Raw genomic sequence first — 20627 nt, forward strand, 5'->3', positions numbered from 1 at the left:
GGTCATATGGGGCGTGGCAAAACGAGCCCCCCCCCCCCCCCCCCCTCAATCATTTTACCCCTGCTACGGGCCTGCTGTCTCTGACTATCTGTCTGTTAGTCTGTCTGTCAGGCTGTCTCTCTCTGTTTTTGTTTTTGTGGGTTTTTTTCCTTCAGGTAAGCGTTTTCAGCTATGAAGGTGCAACGCAAGTGGAGCTCCTAGTCTATATTTGTATATTAAAGTGTTGGGTTAGTCATTCATTCGATTCCATCTTAAAACACTTTATGTTTCTTTGATTATTTCTTCATTTACGTTTATTAATTTGTGGACTACACCGTAAACTAGCAATTAGTTAAACAGTGGCGGATCCAGGACTTTAAGAGGGGGGGTTCATTTTTGCAAATCTCGGCACAACAATAACGTTCTCTTGCATCATCATTTTTCCCAAGAGGCACATCACTGGCCTAGGGGCGTTCCTGATAAGGATAACCTATCCACCAGTCCTATTTTCATATTAAATCACATGAGTTAGTTCAGTTTAAGCTTGAATATTTCTGGATACTTACCTAAGGAACTTTGGGTGTGCGGCGGTGTTATGATAAAATGTCGACTAGTTCCATTCGGCGAGGATGGCGGCGTGCAAAACTATCTATGATCTTTTCAGCAACATAAGAGAAAGTGAACTAAGAGAAGGCATTACCCCTATATAGCCTTGTAACAAGAGAATATGAACTAAGAGACGGAATCCCCGTGCCCCATCATGTGCACACTTTGATGCTATTTTTAGAATCTATTAGAAGTAGTAATTTGTTCAACTTTCTGGAGTATTTTTACATTTATTTTCCAAGGCTTTCGACCTACATCGTCATCTTGAGGGCAGATTTGAACATTTGAACATAAGAAAAGCACAAGAAAACGTTAGCAAACAGCGTAGAGCGCGCGCATATTATGCGCGTGCACAAAATCAAACGATCAAATAAATAACATCATTGGATGATATTTTTAGAATAGATTCTAAAAATAGCATCAAAGTGTGCACATAATGGGTCACGGGGATTCCGTTTCTTAGTTCAAATTCTCTTGCTTTTTAGTCTTTAACTTCATGTCATAATGGATGTGAGCCATCTCTTTGGTCTACAATAACAATGCAACTTCCACTTCTCTAACAAGCTTGAACAACTGTACACTACTAGCGGGAAAATACGGGAAGGCGAGCAAGGCGATTTCCTAAATGGACCCTAGTCTCCCTAGATGAAACTGAATGCTTTTCCTGCATATCTGAGAAAAATATGTTAGCCAATCAGAATCGAGAAAATTTCTAAAACTGAGGTGTCACTTTTCCTCTTGAAATCACGGATTTCCAGGTCCCCAAATGAAAAAATAATAACGTTAATAATATACGGGCTTGATAACAGCGACACAATGTCTTTATTTTTCGCTGGTCAATATTTGCAGGCTTCGTGACACCTCAGTTTTGCAGTGATGTAAATGACGTCACTTTTTCAGATCAGCTAGATATGGGCTCCTGAGTTTACGCCTACACATCAAACGAGTGCCAATGTAAACGTCAAACCAATTCATGCCTTCCTATCAAGGTTCAAACATTCCGGCGTTTAGTAATTGAAAGTTTGATTTTCATCTTGCTTTGAAACTTCCTTGAATGAAACGAACGTCGTAAATTTCGATCTCGGTCTTAACCTCAAAACATCGAAATGTTCATTTGTGAATAGACTTTTTAAACTGAAAACATCACACCACATAGATCAATATTTTCGGCTTTGCGCGAACCTGTGAAGAACTATATAAACTTTCAATAAGGCCCAGATTTCAAATTTACGACGTTTGTTTCATTATAATGCAAGGTTCATACCAAGATGAAAATCAAACATCGAATAATATAAACCGTATGTTGACCCTCGATAGAAACGCATGAGCTGGTTTGACTGTAACAGTAACTAATGAAGCCAAATCAGTGAGAATCGTTTTTTGAGCTCGTTATAGCACACGAGAAGAAATTTATACGTCATTACGAAGTTCATTACTAGTTATGGACTTGTGGTCATTTAGCTCGTTTAGCACACGAGAAGAAATTTATAAGTCATTACAGAAGTTCATTACTAGTTATAGACTTGTGGTCATTTAGCTCGTTTAGCACACGAGAAGAAATTTATAAGTCATTACAGAAGTTCATAACTAGTTTTGGACTTTTGGTCATCATCGTTTCATTTTTTGTTCGCTCGATTATTCCTTCGCCCGGTCGGTTGGTCAGTCGGTTGATCGCTCGTTCCGTTCACCTTTTTTTTCGTTCACGATTCGTTCAGTTCTCAGTTGCTCGTTCGTTAATTTGATTTATCCGTACCTTCATTCACTTGACTTTGACCTTGATTATTAGTATAATATAAATAGAACATCAATGAATAATAGTTTTACCGTAATGTTGGTGATAAAAGGGACTGCTATAGAGACAGCCCTGCTGTGCAGATGTCATTAAAATGGTTCGACCAAGGACACGTAATGGAGACAGATGTTTATCTCTAAGGACTGGTCTCACACCTTCTTGCTACTGCAAATTCAACCAAAACATTAACATAAAATAAAGTTGATCATATATAGCTAAATATGGGGAAAATGTATTTCTGGAAGCTTTATATTTTGTTATCTCAAGCAAGCATAACCAGTTTCGAAGACGTAAACAGAGTACTAGAAGAAACAAAAATATTTTTTTGATTGTGAGGCGATCAAAAAAGCACAGTTTTCTACTATGGTGGGAAGTCCAAGTTTAGTTTTTGTGTCAGTATGTTATAGTAAATGAATATGGCTCATAAGTAAATTGCTTTTTTGTCATATTTTGGAAAATTCAGTACTTTTTTTCCGTCTGTCTCATTCTTTTTAATGACGTGACGTAATAACGAGATAACGGCTTTGATCATAGTATGCTTTGATCAAACAAATGCTTTGCTGGTTGGTAAACAAAAAATGTTGAAAATGCTTTCTATCTTAAAATCAAAAGAATGGTCAAGAGAAAAATTGCATTTTGAAAACAACATAAGATCAGAAATCCAGCAAAAAGGTTTTTTAAATAACTGAAATCAATTGATTTTTTTTCGTCAGGCAATACCATTCGCGTGACTGTGTTCTGCAAAAGGGACTTCTTCATCTTTATCTGCTGTTTTTGATTTCCATAAAGAGTTAATTCAACAATCCACAGTGGTATTAATTTAAAATTAGGGGCCAAAGAAAATAAATCAGAGGGATGTGGACGATGAATAATTTTACATAATTGAATTTATTAACCCTTTTTTCATAGCGTATGACTGTACGGTCTTACAGGACTTGCAGCGCATCAGTCCGTAACAAGTTCTGAAAAGGTATATTGTTATGAAATACAAATATATAAAAGCCATCAGACAAAGTCATACGGTTTTATCTCTAACCAAAAGTCTTGTCTCGGAAACCCCAATTTCAAATATGAACTACTTTTCACATAGGAATATTTAGGTAAGATTTGATATCTTCTTTCTTAACGGATTTATTAGCGTTGCCGTGCCAAATATTGATAAGGGTGAGCATATTAAACAAAACTGCTGGCAACTGATTATAAACTGCACCATGTATAGCTTAAAAAATCTTATTTATTTATCTTATTTATCGCTCTTAAAAATAAAGGAGAAAAGAAAAAAAGTATTAATTAGAAAATCTAGATCTTCCTAGCCAACGGTTCCAACAAGTCATTTTTAATTCTTACATCGAAATACAATAAAGTGATCTTCACTGGATATTTGGATCTTGACATTATCTTACAGCAAATCGCTCTTAAAAATAAAGGAGAAAAGAAAAAAAGTATTAATTAGAAAATCTATTTTAATTAAATTCGCAGTAGTGGTTTTAATATTTGACTCAGTTCCGACTCAACCACCAATACTTTTCGTGAAAAATACCACATAAGTTAATTAGGTTCGCCCTAATGGAATGCTCATCATATTATATTAATAAGCTATTAAAAAACTAAACATAATTGCTTTATTAAAATGCATATCTTTTGGAGAAATATATGACACTTAAAGCTGACATCCACACTCGAACGATATTCTGGTCAGACCCATCATCTGTGACTGAAAATAATCCATGAAAAGAGTCAATTAGTGCCAGTAAAGGGCTCATTTCAGGTCTTTTCGGTTGACACAAAGGTGAGGTAGAACTAGCTCATGATCACTCTCTCATTATATTTTTCTCTTTTTTTCCATCACTGATAAAATATATACTATATTTATAAAATATTCAGATGTAGCTGTAAATTGTAAGTTAGTACATTGCAAGGCTTGCAACGTACCAACTTACAATTTACAGCTACATCTGAATATTTTGTGTTCAAAATAAATCTGACAAAAACTTCTGGCTTATTCTGGGATCTAATTTCTAAAGATATCATATCAGTGTTTCCTAATGAATTAGGAAATGAACACCATAATCATTTATCTATCTCTCATCATTAAATATTATGATATTTTACCCAGAAAAGATGAATCAACATACAATCTAAGCCGATGATGGGTGACTCTATGGTAAAAAGGCAAACAAGACCATCCTTCAGCGCTATTGTAAAAGACTTCTCTGAGAAAACTACAGCCCACGGAATAAATCAAATATACAGCGCACAAAACTATATATGGCGAACTCTCTGGATTTTAGCATTCTTGACGAGCTTTGGGATGCTAATATTTCAAGCGTCGACCCTTATCATGACTTATATGAACAAACCGGTACAGTCTACTATTGATGTGTCTTACTCAGAGGTATGTACAAATAAATATGAATAAAGGTCTTGGAAGTGAAAGTTTTTATCATAACTGTGCAATTCAAACACAAGACGAACTATTAGTAAGACGCGTACGCTTTTCGCATAGTTGGTAGGGCAATGGGTATTCGCTGGGCTAAAGGTTGAGTTAAGTGTGAGTTCTATTCGGAGTTAACATATGGTACATTTCGGTACTCAGTTTCAAAAGAATATGGGAAGAAATACCAACATATATAAAAAACATGAACTCATTAATGTTATTTAAAAATAATCTAAAAGTTATAACTTAATTGAAACTCAGATATGATCTCAATTGAGTTCTTGAGTTATCTATAGATTCACATTATATCTTATCTATGTTCATTTACATACATATAGCTTTATATATTAACATTAAATATCCATTTATATCTATAAGATAATATATTGTCCCCTTGTTTAGTGTACTTGTAAATTAATTGTTTGAATGGGTGGCGGTTGATTCGAAAGTTTATACTACTTCAACAGCCACACACACATATAATATTTTTGACTATTTATTTATCAAGTATATATATATATATATATATATATATATTTGTTTGAGAAGAAAAAGTCAAGACAACATTTTTCCCGACAAGCCTGTTTCGTGAATTGCTTCACTCTTCAGGGGATTTAATGATAAGAATATTCGTTACTATCATTTATATAGAAAAAGTATACATAATTAATTAGTGGATGTAGTTTAGCTGTTGCGTAATAATGCTTTGTTTCTGTGGCGGCATGAAGATACAAGTTCGTTGCGCTTATTTAATGATGAGAGTTCCGGTCGATAAATTATTAGAAACTTTTCTTTAAGACAAAGGTTACATCTTTTGCTGGAGCTGTTGTAGGCGGAGCTTGAAGATAGGACGCGCCATAAAATGGAGCAGCTGATATTACCGTTCTTGAGAGTCCAGATGTATTTGCTGAGTTCAGTCGAGTTTTTATGTTGTTCGTGGCGGAATGAGGCGGTGTGGTTTCTGTATCTTGTTTTGAAGTCGTTTTCTGTGAGTCCTATGTATGTTGCGGTAGTGTTGTTGTCCTTTCTTGTGACGGTGGCTTGGTATACAACTGATGATTGGAGGCAGTTGCCATTAAGCGGGCAATTGTTCTTTTGTCGGCAGTTGCATGTTTTCTTGTCCTTTGTGTTGTTTGCGGTGTCGTTGTCGTCTCTCGGTGGATGTAAAATGCGCTTGTTATGATTGTCAATGATTTGTTTGGCATTGTTCATGCAGCTGTAACTGATCTTGATGGTGTTACGATTAAAGACTTTCCTAAGATTATGGCCTCTAGGAAAGTGTTTATCAACTAGGCCAAGGAATCTCTGTCCGATATTGGTGCTGACATTTTTGCTAAATGGGGGGTTGTACCAGAGTATGCCGTTTCGTTGTCTGTTTTTGCGTTTTGTGGTCGCGGTTGGTTCGTAGTTTAGGATGTACTGGTATCCGCTTTCGTCAAGTGCTTTTTGATATGGAGGGGCAGCTTGGTCGAAGGATGCTTTGTCGGATGAAAGGGATGACAGTCGTCTGTTGATGCCGATACAGTCCTACGTTGATGTTGATGTTAACGTAGGACTGTACCGAGACGACGGACTAGCCATTTCTAACGCCACACCAAGAGAAACTGAAAATATCAAGAAAGACATTTGCCGAATCTTCAACAACAACGGACTACGCATCACCATCGAAGCCAACAAGCAGATCATCAACTTCCTAGATGCTACTTTCAACCTAAACCAAAATACCTACCAGCCCTACATAAAGCCTAACACTACACTGCAGTACGTCCACCGTGAGAGCAACCATCCACCAATCACTACCAACAACATACCTGCCGGCATCAACAGACGACTGTCATCCCTTTCATCCGACAAAGCATCCTTCGACCAAGCTGCCCCTCCATATCAAAAAGCACTTGACGAAAGCGGATACCAGTACATCCTAAACTACGAACCAACCGCGACCACAAAACGCAAAAACAGACAACGAAACGGCATACTCTGGTACAACCCCCCATTTAGCAAAAATGTCAGCACCAATATCGGACAGAGATTCCTTGGCCTAGTTGATAAACACTTTCCTAGAGGCCATAATCTTAGGAAAGTCTTTAATCGTAACACCATCAAGATCAGTTACAGCTGCATGAACAATGCCAAACAAATCATTGACAATCATAACAAGCGCATTTTACATCCACCGAGAGACGACAACGACACCGCAAACAACACAAAGGACAAGAAAACATGCAACTGCCGACAAAAGAACAATTGCCCGCTTAATGGCAACTGCCTCCAATCATCAGTTGTATACCAAGCCACCGTCACAAGAAAGGACAACAACACTACCGCAACATACATAGGACTCACAGAAAACGACTTCAAAACAAGATACAGAAACCACACCGCCTCATTCCGCCACGAACAACATAAAAACTCGACTGAACTCAGCAAATACATCTGGACTCTCAAGAACGGTAATATCAGCTGCTCCATTTTATGGCGCGTCCTATCTTCAAGCTCCGCCTACAACAGCTCCAGCAAAAGATGTAACCTTTGTCTTAAAGAAAAGTTTCTAATAATTTATCGACCGGAACTCTCATCATTAAATAAGCGCAACGAACTTGTATCTTCATGCCGCCACAGAAACAAAGCATTATTACGCAACAGCTAAACTACATCCACTAATTAATTATGTATACTTTTTCTATATAAATGATAGTAACGAATATTCTTATCATTAAATCCCCTGAAGAGTGAAGCAATTCACGAAACAGGCTTGTCGGGAAAAATGTTGTCTTGACTTTTTCTTCTCAAACAAATATTCTGCTCTACTTCTATCGATGTATTGAGCACTATTTTACGGAAAATTGATTCACAGATTTCTTATATATATATATATATATATATATATACACTTGATTGCAGAAAGGTTGTAGTATACATTTATACAAATACCTAATTTATTCAGTATATTTAATGATATGCAAAACAGAAAACTCACTTTATTTATTATTTGTTTCATTCAATGAACGTCAAAATATTTTATTCTTGTGTTTTACATCCTACAGATTATAAATCAATTGGTTTTGAGGGTTAAAAAAGTAAAATTGCAATATGCATCTCATTAGGTATTTGTATAAATAATGTATAAATGTATACTACAACATTTCTGCAAACGAGTGTATATATATATATATATATATATATATATATATATATATATATATATATATATATAAACATGTAATTTAATTTTGTAATTATAATTGTATTTATTGTGTGTGAATAAACTTGAACTTGAACTTAACATAGATTCCATTTTCAGCAACTGGCCACGAAAAGCAAACACAGGATTCCAGATTGATCTGATAAAATATAACTACTCATTTATCTTTTTTCCCGCGGGACTACCGAATTTATAAGCTAACAAGGTTTATTTACAAGTGATAAAAAATACTAAAAAAAAATTATATACGGATGCGTTGGGATTAGAAACCACTAATTACAGGAAAAACTCAATAACAATCCAAAATAATCGATTCCCCACTGTGCCATACCCACAAGACATCCGCAGATCTCGTATGGACTTCGGACCTGACAGCAATTATGTTCTTCTGCCCTTGTTCGTACGGATTACGCAGGATAATGTTCTAGCCGAAGCATCACGGGAGAGACTAGTCTGCCCCCAGACCACCAGACCATATCTATAGCTAACTTTATTTTTCATCAGTTCAGTTGTTTAGGATCTTTGCTTCACTTCATTTCATAACGACATGATAATGACATTTTTAGTAGATAATCAGCTGACGTTTCATCTACCTCATTAATAATACTTTGCACAATTTTAAGACAATTTTAAAAACTCATCTATTTCCGTAAATCCGCTTATAATTTATAGATCATAAAATATAGATCATACATTACTTACTTACTGAATAAGAACATTGACTTTTACCATTGAATATAAATGATTTTTAGATATTTATCATTTGTTAAATATGAACATCGATTTTTATATAATATAATGAATATTTATATAATATAATATTTATATCAGATTTATTTTCAAATACTTATATCTTATCTTGTAAAAAAACATTTGCATATATGTTTGTTTAGTGTTATTATTTAAAGGGCTACTTGGACGAAAATCGCTCCAAAATCAAAACTCTTTCATTTGAGCTGAAACTTCGTTGAAATAATCTTTGATACATTAATAATCACTTCCTGAAATATCTTTTTGATATTCGAAAGAAAAGTGCCGAAATGTTATGGTTGATTTTCGTCCGCTATTAATTTGTTTGTCTCACGGCCAAAGAGTCATTATGTACAGCGGTTTCTCTCTGTGACGTCATACATGCAACCCATTCAAGTTAGCGTCGCTTTGACCATACATTTCTTGTTCGATTACCTGAAGTTTATTTGATGTTTTAACGCGTTATCGTGAAAAGAATGAACTCAGTAAACTTTCTTTAAGGCTTCGATACCTTTTCAAATGGTGGAAAGTCCTTTGGACGCTTTCTTTGTCAATCCTGAAGAGTTAGAATCAGTTGCTACCAACGAAGAAGTTATTGTGTATAAGAGAGAAGATGAAGCCGAACTAGATGAAGAAGTAATAGTTGCGAAGATGTTTTCATAAGAATTCCTTACTTTCATTCCATGATTTGTATTTGCTACATGGTGTCCATGATATAAAGATCTTAAATTTGAAGTTTCAATATGATCTAACAGCTATTTATGTTATAAAAAAATCCGATTGCGTTGTGATGTGAAGATTTGTTGATAATTATATAGATCTGTGTGCCGAATAATTTAGAATGTGAGCTCGTAATTCTCCTGATTTACTACAGAACGTTTATTATTTGCTCCAAAATGTTTATTATGCATTTAATAGGTAAAAACATACGATTATCTAATATCATCTTTGTAAAAAAAAACATGTCAAAGGTTTCTTATTTATTACTCGCCCGACAGCGGCGTCTGTCACTCAGCTCGTAGATTTTGCTTTTGTGGCTTTTGGGTCTCGCGGACCCAAATTGTGGGGTTGCTCTTTCCGCTTGTATGTAAATATACCTTGAAAAGTTGTTGTCCTTAGAATGATTCGAATAAATCCCGAATCTCCCTGTCACTTCGCGCGATGGAGCCGCTAGAATAACTCCCATGCATCCTATGAACTTTGTTGTGATTCTTGGCGTGCCGAGATGTATTGGAATTTCCCAATTATGATCGTCAATATTATTGAAACTGAAAACATTTCATTGCCTAGACATTGTTTGGTCATATAGTAGTTAAGGAATCAAATGAAACATTATATATTTTTTGAATAAACCAAATAAACCGAGTTTTACGAACATGGTACATACATAAGCCACCAATGTTTTGGTTTGGGTTGAATGTATGACGTCATACGTTACTCGTGCCAGTCTTCTTGAGCCGAATTCTTGTAACAAGAAATTAATGGCGGACGAAAATAAATCGTAAAATTTTGGCCCTTTCCTTTCGAATATCAGAAAGATATTTCAGTGAGTGGTTCTTAATGTATTCAAGATTATTTTCAGCAAAGTTCCAGCTCGAATGAAAGAGTCTTAATTTTGGAGTGATTTTCGTCCAAGTAGCACTCTAATATTTTCTCTTAATGCAAAGCGCCTTTGATTATATCCATATAAAAAGGGCACTATATAAATCATAATTCATCATCAACTGTCCGAGGGTTTTTTCGGATCTTAGATCCATCATCAGGGAATATGGTGTTACAATTGAAGAAACGACTAAACTGATAACATGCGAAACCAGCGTAACCAGATAGAGCTAAAAGAAAGAAAAATAACAGGTAACTGCGCGAATAGAAAAACCTATGATGTGTTAGCATTGATAGATTTATTCGAGCACTAATGTAAAATATGTAAAATAAAGAAATAGCGCATATATCTTAGTATTATATTAGCTTTACAAAGAAAGATAACCGTTCTACTAGATAACCGTTCTACTGACGACAGGATATGGAAATATCCTTTTTATTTCCAACTGCATTGATCGTTATGGAACGAAGCGAGTTTTCTGTTACAAGGTACAACAACTCCAACAGCCTCAAGATTAATCCAGATTATCTGTTCAATTTAGAATCAACATTTACATTTGTTCAAATTCAATGGAGTTCAGTGTTGGGACAGAAGACCGAACAAAAGGCTATTACAATCATGACAAAATGTCAAGTACCTTCTTGCTGTTTAGGATTCAAAGACAACAATGTTTTGTAACAATTTATTTTTTATCTATTTTTATTTATTAGCTTTACAACTAGTACTTATTTAAAAATAAATTAAGAAAAACACTAGTTCTGTCGAAATTTTCAAAAAAAGTTATCCAGGCAAAATGTAATGAATGCATGAAAAAACGCTCAGTTGTGCATTGGTCATCAAGATATTGACGAATTTTTCCAATATTTATTAGGGCAAATAACGCAGTAACGCAAATATTTTACCTATGTGAGATTCAAAGTTGATGTGCAACGCAAATATTTTACCTATGTGAGATTCAAAGTTGATGTGTTTATCGAAAAGGATTCATAGATTCCTTGTCGCTGATCTTTAAGGTATAGAAGACAAACATTACACATTCCGACAAAAGTTAGAAAAATACTTGAAAAAGTATTCCAGCTTTTGAATCGTTCACAGTAAGCATGTTCTCCTCGGACTATGCCTTTATGTAAGCAGCACAAGACTCCCATCTCCTTAGAGTGGAAGATCTGTTACTGGAATTCTAGATGACGTAGATATAGGTGTATCATCAGCAATTAATATAGCATCAAGATTTTGAGCTTGATAATATCTTCAAAGGGAATGAAAAATAAGGTAAATAGTTGAGGTCCTAATACTGATCCTGAGGAACAACTTGATTCAGAGTTCCAGTAGAAGAGTCACGCTGTTACCACAGACATATTGGCAACGCTGATCCAAGAACAACCGCTCTAAGCCAACATAAAACTATATCCAAGATATTCCATAACACCATTCAAGTCTATCAAATGCCGTTGAGTAGTCAAGTAGAACGAGGATTACTTCGTTGCCAAAGTCAAGGGCTAAAAGGAGGTCTTTTGTAACACGAACGAGCGCTGTAGGTGTTGAGGTTTTCAAGCTTTTTCATAGCACAATTCAGTCTTTCAAGCGTCTTAGACTAGAATGAGAAGCAAGAAAGCGGTCGACAATTGGAGAGCTGCTCACAGTCAAGAGATTTCTTCGTGACGCAAGATACCGCACGAGCCATCTTCAGTGTAGGAGAAACATCATAGCTTACCAGTAGACAATGACAAATTTATAACTTCAACACAGGATTTGAGGATACCAGTGGATAAATGTTTGTCTGCAGGGCTTCCACTTTTTAAAAAATGCTTAAAAAATGCTAACTGTTGAGCTGTAAATTCCTTTATTCTGACTGACTTCATGGTGCTATATAATAGATTAACTAAACCCACGTGCAGTCGGTAGGGAAGAGGTATGTCTCATGATACATTGCGGGATATATACTATGACATACACTCGATCGGGTTCAGAAACATCAGAATATAGAAAGAAGCTGAGACCAAGATGGTACATCGGAAATACGATATCTAATAAGATGTATTATATCTAGTGTTGCGACTCGTGGAATGTTCATAAATTGTTAAGTTGCACTGTGAGAGCATTGAGATGTTATTTCCCAGCATACCTTTTGGTCTCATTTTCTATGTTCTATGTTTTTTACCTGACATTGATTTTGCATTTGAATTTTATCTTTGTTAACTCAATGGAAACTCTAGGTTATCTCAAACTGAACTTAACCGCTAAACTCGATTATTATTTTATTTGTCTTGCTAGTGTAAACAAATGACGTTACCGGATATGAGGGCTCACGATTACCAATTAAAGATCTTGCGATGTTTCAGCGTGCATGTCTCAGCTAGGCGCCCATACATTTTCAGGTGCTCTCTTCCCTATATATCTTTGCTAGAAATGCCCTATATAATTAAATCTAGCATCGTTTAACTGCACACTTAATCAGTTGTAACGATTTTATATCTAGACTATCACTTTCCCAATGGTCACCATATGCAATCTTAACGCCATTAAAAACTCCAAGATGCACTCCTTTCCTGACATCCACCAACTCTTCATGAAATACAAAGCACAGGCCAAATCAAACAACACGATGAATGAAACGTCTTTAGGCATGGACAAAGAAAAGAAAAACGTGATGAAGGAGAAACTTTCCATGAACGACGGAAGCCAACCCTTCCTAAGTGACGTGGAAATGGATCCCGATGAACTAGTGCAGGATGAATTACTAAGCATCCTATCCGACCAAAACAGGGAGCTCCTGATCCAATCAGGACATGGCTTTGAGGAAATGATATTTCGGTGTTCTTGGTTCGGCTTTAGCTGTAACGAAGGGTAAGTAAATCAAAAGACAACAATTAATTTTGTTTGTATATTGAAATTCATACGTACACATACATTTCATACGAAGGCGGGCAACCACTGGTCCTCTCCAAATCCTCTTGTCATCCATCAATGAAGCTAATTCGCTGGCGTCGGATGCTCAAGTGTCCCTCTTCAGCGTGTCGATGTAGGTTGTCTTTGTTCTACCTCGACCTCGATGTCCATAAGTGGGCTCCCATAGAACTAGTTTCTTAGCACTCAACTCTAGATCTGCTCCAGTGGATGTTTAATGCCTTCTGCAGCATTCTAGTGTATGTCCCATTTAGCGACTTTTCTTGGGCTTTCGACAAGGAAAAACTCTCACACTAGCCTGCTTTGCAGGCGTTCTTGTGGGTTTGGGGAAAAACCGGGGTTTTGGGGGAACTTTGGAACGAGCGAAAATTGAAACCGAGCAAAAAAGAAGCGAAGGGGGAGGGCCCTTGGTCCAAACAGGAATCCCAAAACCCCGATTCTTCCTCTCAAACCCAACAAAAGGACGCCTGCTCTGCAGGCTACTCTCACACCCATGTAGTAGGATTGATTCGATGGTGGCTGTAAAGAATCTGAATACATATATTGAATATTGAATATTATATATTGTGAAGAATATATATTTTAGTGATTGGAATTCAAGGCAATCAAGGCACAAACACTATCTGTCGTCCAAACTAAATCATGTGATATAGCACAATGAAACTGCCGTGGAGAGTTGTCAGTAACGGACCATTAAAAGATTATTTTAATTAAATTACTGAAAAAGAATGGCAAAAAATCCAGGTGTTGAAAAAACAGAAGAATATTTGTGCATGTGTTGTGAGAAAATTTGCGAAAGGTAAAATAAAATACTGGAAAACGATGGAAGTCGCGTTTGTCGTTTGCGGGGAAACTGAAAAAGTCAATCTAAAACTCTATTAATAAGTAAAAAGTATATTGTAGCCCGCGCGTTGATCACCGCTGCTTGTTTACCGCTTTCAGTGATTTTCTAAAGTACTGGCGTCGTGGTTGGAACTGGCGATATGGTAATTGTTACACATTTAATGCAGGAGTAAGTGAAAATGGCTCTCACGTGCCTCCACTGAATATCTCAAAGCCAGGACCAATGTTTGGTAAGTTTTGTCAGGCATCAGCCAAATCCGGCAAAAGCCTTACTTCACGAAATTGAATAAATTTGGCATTTTTCCCACAAGAGGTGCTTGCATAAAATTATATATCTTTAAGGATTGAAAAGGTCAATGAACACGAAACTAGTTCCCGTAAAGTATCTTGAATTTTTTATGCGTAAAAGATTATATTAAAGGTTTAGAACCTCGTATCATGAAATTAACTAAATGTTTTGGAATCCAAGCAAAAATAATATCAGTGAATTCTCAACATTTCTATCCAGGATCGTAGGATACTGATATAGTGATATATGTTGAGACTCACTCACGCTTTTTTTCTAAAAATATTTCCTGTATCCCTTAATTTAAAACATTATTGATGAGGTCATTTCCGTTAAGTACAAATAGCATTTTTAGCACTAGCTACTTAGTACTTTTTCATGTGTGTATTTTGTGCATTCTTCAAGAATAATTGACTACCATCGAGGAAACGGCAATAGTATGCATTTTAGCAACCATACAGTCCCTTAATAATAATAATTGGTTCATGTTTTTAGGATGGTGTCATACGATCATCTGGGGATCTCAAAATGAACCGCCCTGTTATCTTATCTTTATTTAGGGTTGACACTGGATTTATATATTAACCAAGAGGAGTATGTCGGCGTTCTTAGTCAAGAGGCAGGCGTTAAAGTGTTGCTCACTGATCAAAGACAAATCCCCTTTCCTTTTACTCACGGCTTTACTGTATCCCCTGGTTCGTCTGCATCTATAGGAGTAAGGAAGGTGAGGAGTCGTTTTTCGCTACAATCTCGATCATTACCACTATTATCTTAAGTATCACAATCCATGGTTTTCTAGCATAATTCAGAATTTTAAGATTTTTTATCATTAAGGTACCAAAAACGTGATTATTTACGTGAGAGTAATTATTTCAACATTTTTAGTCTTTAACAAATTATTTTGTAACTGAGACACTTCTTTTGAACTCTTTACTATAATATTGACACTGCCTTTTTCTTCTTTCAGTTTGTTATCGAACGCATCGATCCATTTCATAATAACAGCTGTTATAATGGAGATTCACTGGAAGCCTATTCCATCTACAAGGACATTAAGGGTGCTTCCTATTCTGTACAGGTCAGTACAAAACTAATAGATTACTAATATATAAATTTAGGCATTACTTAAAGCGGAGCTCCCAGTACAATGTTTGTTGTCTTGTTGGAATTACAGAGTCTTGTTTTAACCTTCACATAGCCTGTGAACAAGGCTCTCGGGGAGTGGGGAGAGAAGGCCCCCTCCCCGGAGAGCCTCGTTAACAGGCTAACCTTCACAAAGTTCAAAAAAAGTAATAAAAGTCTATTTCATACACGTGATATAGATTACTATGATATATGTTGTTTATATAAATCTTAAAAATAAATAATAGCGATAATAGATACATGAATCAACATAGTTTTCAAAAGCCCCAAAAAGAAAGAAAATTTACGATTTCTGTTCGAAATTGTTTTATAAAATCGTTATGTTTAATGGTTCGCTAGGGTTGTATGAACTCTTGTCTGGGGAATAAACAGAGATTGCTGTGCAACTGTACCGAAGGCAAGTACCGCACAGAGAGTACTGGAAACGTTTGTTTGTCTAACACCAAGGGTAAGTAGTTTATTAATTTCTGTCTGTACCATTGTAATTTCTTTTGGAGGTCCTAGCCTCAAACTCAGCGGTTTTGCTACGCTGCAAACCAAGTTTTTGGCATTCTGATTGTTTATAAGAAACATTAAAATTTGACTTAACGAAAAAAGCTAAAGATGAAACAAAATACATATACTTGCAGTGCAACCATGTGATCGCGAAAAGTCCCTTAAAATATAAACAAACAATGAAACAGCCGCCATCTTGGTTGATTTAACAAGAGAAGCTTAATAATGAGGAATGATTTGCATAGTCAGCCAACATGGCGGCTATGACGTAACATGCACCTCAGCTAGAATACTGTGAATCCATGACATGAGATTTATAGCCCCGTAACTCTTGAACAACACTTTCCAATCACACGCGCGAAATCGTACAATTTGCTGTTGCGACAAACTTGATTTTGGAAGACGCAATCAAGGCGTTTTTACTGCAACATTCCATAGGAAAGTGCTCTTGAAAACTTTGTATTTTCCGGCAATGTCAAGGAAACACTTTGATTGATGTCTACCAAAACCTTGAATTAATGTCCACCAACACTTAATTAATTTATGCGGGATTCCTGTGGATTTAGCGGGAAAATGGTACATCCTCATCCTCCTCCCCCCCCCCCCCCCCCCCCCACCCCCCCCCCCCCTCCTTACCTATAATCGAGACCGCGCTACGCCCCTGGGCCCGGTTGTACGAAGCCAGGATATTGCTATCCAAGGAATAAATCTTATCAAGTGAATAAATTTATAGGAAAACAGCATGGACTTATCCACTGGATAAGGATTTATCCGCCGGATAGCGCTATCCAGGCTTCCTACAAATGGGCCCTGATATATAAGGCATGATAAACAATGGGGGAAAAAATGCACAATACACCATGCGCTATCCCCTGCTAGTTAAATGTGCAGGGGAAATATGCATTAGTATGCAAGGGGAGTATGTCATATTCTCCCTACATACTAGGGAATATTTTCTTTGCATATTTAATTAGTTCGTTAGCCTCAAATATTCCCTGGAAGCCGCCCCCGGCTTTGAGACGCTTGGGAATTAGGCTAGGGGTCATGCGATATATTTAACGGAGAAGAACAAAGAAAACCGAGTTGATGTAAAAATAAAGTTGCGATTAAATACTTTGGGTTTACAGTCGCATGTGTGATGGATGTTACAAAGGCTTATCAGAACGGAAGTCTTGGATGTTCTGATCAATGTCCGCAGGCATGCAGGTAATATAAAAGTAATTCATAGATAATTCAGATACTGTGTAAGATGATATTAATAGTTATGTCGCTTCAAGACTGCATCGTATTTGGGCCTAAACGGTTGAAAGGAAACTGAAAATAACACAGGGAGCCCATCTTAGATAAAATTAAGAGACGAAAATAAAATCTGGAAAATATATCGTTATTGAAAAAACATTGGCTATAGTCTAAGTGTGCTAAGTAATACAAGTGAATAAAAAAATCAAGCAAAAAGATAGGCAATAGCCGTGATAGATAGGCGAGAAGCAAAGATGGGTCATTCCAAGATCCAAGAATAGCTGGAATGACTTGTGTTTTTGCTTCTTATTCTCGTCAAGAACATGGACCTTAGTGCTGAGACTGATTCAATGTTCTTGGTATTCAACAAACCATTTCCATGTCGGAATGACCTATCGCCTATCGCCTTTGGCGATTGTGATAAGGGTTCGCCGTATGTTCGCCGTATGTTCGCCGTATGTTCGCCGTGTGTTCGCCGTATGTTCGCCGTGTGTTCGCCGTATGTTCGCGGTATGTTCGCGGTATGTTCGCGGTATGTTCGCCGTGTGTTCGCCTTTTGTTCGCGGTATGTTCGCGGTATGTTCGCCGTGTGTTCGCGGTATGTTCGCGGTATGTTCGCGGTATGTTCGCCGTGTGTTCGCCGTATGTTCGCGGTATGTTCGCCGTGTGTTCGCCGTATGTTCGCCGTGTGTTCGCCGTATGTTCGCCGTGTGTTCGCCGTATGTTCGCGGTATGTTCGCCGTGTGTTGAAAGGAGTAGACATATTTCTATATCTTTCAACATCTTGATTGGGGCAGTTTCCATTATTTTAATATAATATGTATGTCCATAAGGTTCCTTGCCCTTGGCTCCGACAACTATCAACTATCTTTAACTAAATAGTTGATGGTACTGGCCATGAGAATCTGTGTCCCCCTCCCTTTCCCACTGCACCCGCTCCCTTAGCCACTCTTATCAATTGTGTAACGGAGCTTGCGTAAATTTCTAGGTCATGTCTTATCAATGATCCAATCATCTGAATTGTTATTCCTAGGTATGAGACATACAGAACCACTATTTCATCTTCACAATGGTCAGAAAAATATCAGGTACTCTAATCTATTACCACAAGGAATCCAATTTAGATGAAAGTGAAAGGTGAATAAAGGAATAGTCAATGCTTAGCCTGGTTATAGTCTATAGCCATGAACTCTAAGACCTCTAGGCCGTGACCATGCTTTTAGAACATAGCTACAGCCATGAATATAAGTTGTTTGTTTCCCTCACGCACAAATAAGGTGAAATAATTCACATTTATGACAGTGTTGACCAAGTTCGACCCCCCCCCCCCCCCCTACCCTGTTATGATTATAACAGTTTATACTTGCTGTCATTGTAAAGTTTAATGACGACCTTAAATTAGTTGGTGATTGGTTGAAACTCAATCATTTAACATCAAATTCCTCTTACGCTAAAGCCATTAAACACCTCTAAAACTAAAGCAATGCTGTTTGGAAGTAGGAGGAAAACTAGCGATATACATATATTTATATATTTATTAAACGGTACTAGATTGCTCTTGTCCACGCGGATGAGAAAATGTGGCGGTGAAAGAAAAGTAGAGCATCAAATTAGCTATTCTCCGAGTAGAGCCAAGGAGAAGGAACCTAAATGAGCATATCATTAACCTCCATTTTATCTTCCAGGAAGATTTTATGAGAAAGATCATGAAATCGAAACGAGGCTTTTCACCTAAAATGCACACTGATGAAAATGAGATGAGGTATATAACTAAATCATATCAATTACGTTGATGTTTGATGACTGGTTTTAACCCTAATGTTTCATTCTTGGTAGGAAAAATTTTCTCCGTCTGAAGATTTTCTTTGATGAACTCAATCTAGAAAGCATCACCTACAGTAGATCCTATCCGGTTAGTATGCAAAAGTAAATGGCTTAAAACGTGGCAAAAAAGCAAATGTAACTTCTCTTTTTGAAAAAACACGTATTCTGCTCCATGACTCCATTACGTAAAATATTATTATCATCAATAAGGCCAAACAACAAATTGCCCTCTTGAAAACGCGCGCCCAGCTGGCGATAGTGGATTTTGGCGTGCCGCAAATACGTTTGCAGCATGCCAAAGATTCAACTCCAAAAATCTCGTACGGCAACTTTGAAAATTTGCTTAACATGACTTTGGTTGAGCATATTGTTCATTTGTGGCCCTTGTAGCTCGCTACGCTCGGGCGCAAATGATGCTACTCGGGCCACAAATAAACGTTTTGACCTCCAAAAGTCATGTTATTGTCCTATTAGCTTTATCGCTATGCACATGATTTTGCCATCAAGAGTATCTATGAAGGAGTAGAATTACGTTGGGTATAAATGTTCAGTAAAACATTCATCTTATATAGCTGGAACAATCGAAAACTGAGGAATTCTCCGGACGTGCGCGAGGATCTTCGAGGCCGCAAACGACTTGTGCTTTATAGACTTGAACTGCTGCATCGTAGACGGATGTTTGCTGAGATCTATAATTCATGTTATTCGTAGATTGAGAGTCTTCTAGGTGACATTGGTGGACAACTTGGTTTGTGGGTCGGAATTTCAGCCATAACCTGCTGCGAGATTTTCAAACTCCTCTTGGACATGGCTTCATATTTGTGGAAAAAAATAGTTATACGCGAAGAAAAAAGAGCAATCAGAGATCTGGCTCTGACTTGACTCGTTCATTCAATGTACAGCGTCATATACCGTATTCATCTCACTTTACAACTAACTTAACGCATAATAAAATGTTTTGGGTTACACATGTATGCATTATTCACATACACACACATGATGAATCGGACAGGCTTTAGAGTGAAAATAGAGTAAAGTCAATCAATTAAATTAAAATTACTAGTCAACGTGTAATAGTCAAATAGACACAGAAGAAAGCATCGGGATTATAGTCTCCTAATGTGTATTAGTTTAATATATATTTCACGGGTTTAGAGTAAAACCAAGTTGTATAATTAGTGACTAATAGTCCAAGGTAAACAAAAGTGAAGAAATAGAAAAGGCGCGCGCGTGCCGTGTGGAGTTATGAAGCACGAGGGGACGGTAGAACACGATAGAAGTGTTAGGAGAAGCACGACGCATAGCGGGTCTCAGCTACCTCTTTATAAAGAGTGAAGGAAAAGGAGAAAAATTAGAGAGAATTAAAGAAGGAAAGTAAAACGGAATTGTGAACACTATGGCGGATTATCAGGGGGAGAAAACATTTATAAGGTCTATATCTATTCGAGTATCTTAAAAAATATATAATGAAATAAAAATAAAAATAATTCCAAAAACAGAGTTGGGTAACTATAAATT

At 36.8% G+C, this 20627-nt stretch overlaps 1 protein-coding gene across 3 annotated transcripts; it reads left to right on the top strand.

Annotated features, from left to right (window-relative positions):
* Positions 1-49: 49 nt before the first annotated feature.
* On the top strand, positions 50-20077 carry LOC116299625 (epithelial sodium channel subunit alpha). Of its 3 annotated transcripts, none has more exons than XM_089037551.1 (13): positions 50-227; positions 1071-3347; positions 4494-4772; positions 12852-13219; positions 14222-14352; positions 14969-15132; positions 15376-15486; positions 15891-15999; positions 17174-17252; positions 18319-18373; positions 18971-19047; positions 19122-19197; positions 19821-20077. In XM_089037551.1, exons 3-13 carry the CDS (start codon positions 4524-4526, stop codon positions 19989-19991), a joined length of 1590 nt encoding a protein of 529 aa, XP_088893677.1. In that variant the 5' UTR covers positions 50-227; positions 1071-3347; positions 4494-4523; the 3' UTR covers positions 19992-20077. The 3 variants fall into 3 exon arrangements, with proteins under 3 accessions (XP_088893677.1, XP_088893679.1, XP_088893678.1); XM_089037553.1 differs by having other exon boundaries at positions 3287-3347; XM_089037552.1 differs by lacking the exon at positions 1071-3347.
* Positions 20078-20627: the final 550 nt, after the last annotated feature.

This window comes from Actinia tenebrosa, unplaced genomic scaffold (genome assembly GCF_029948245.1).
Source record: "Actinia tenebrosa isolate PJP-AT-01 unplaced genomic scaffold, QUT_ActTen_1.0 PGA_scaffold5__44_contigs__length_20552954, whole genome shotgun sequence".
NCBI lineage: Eukaryota > Metazoa > Cnidaria > Anthozoa > Actiniaria > Actiniidae > Actinia > Actinia tenebrosa.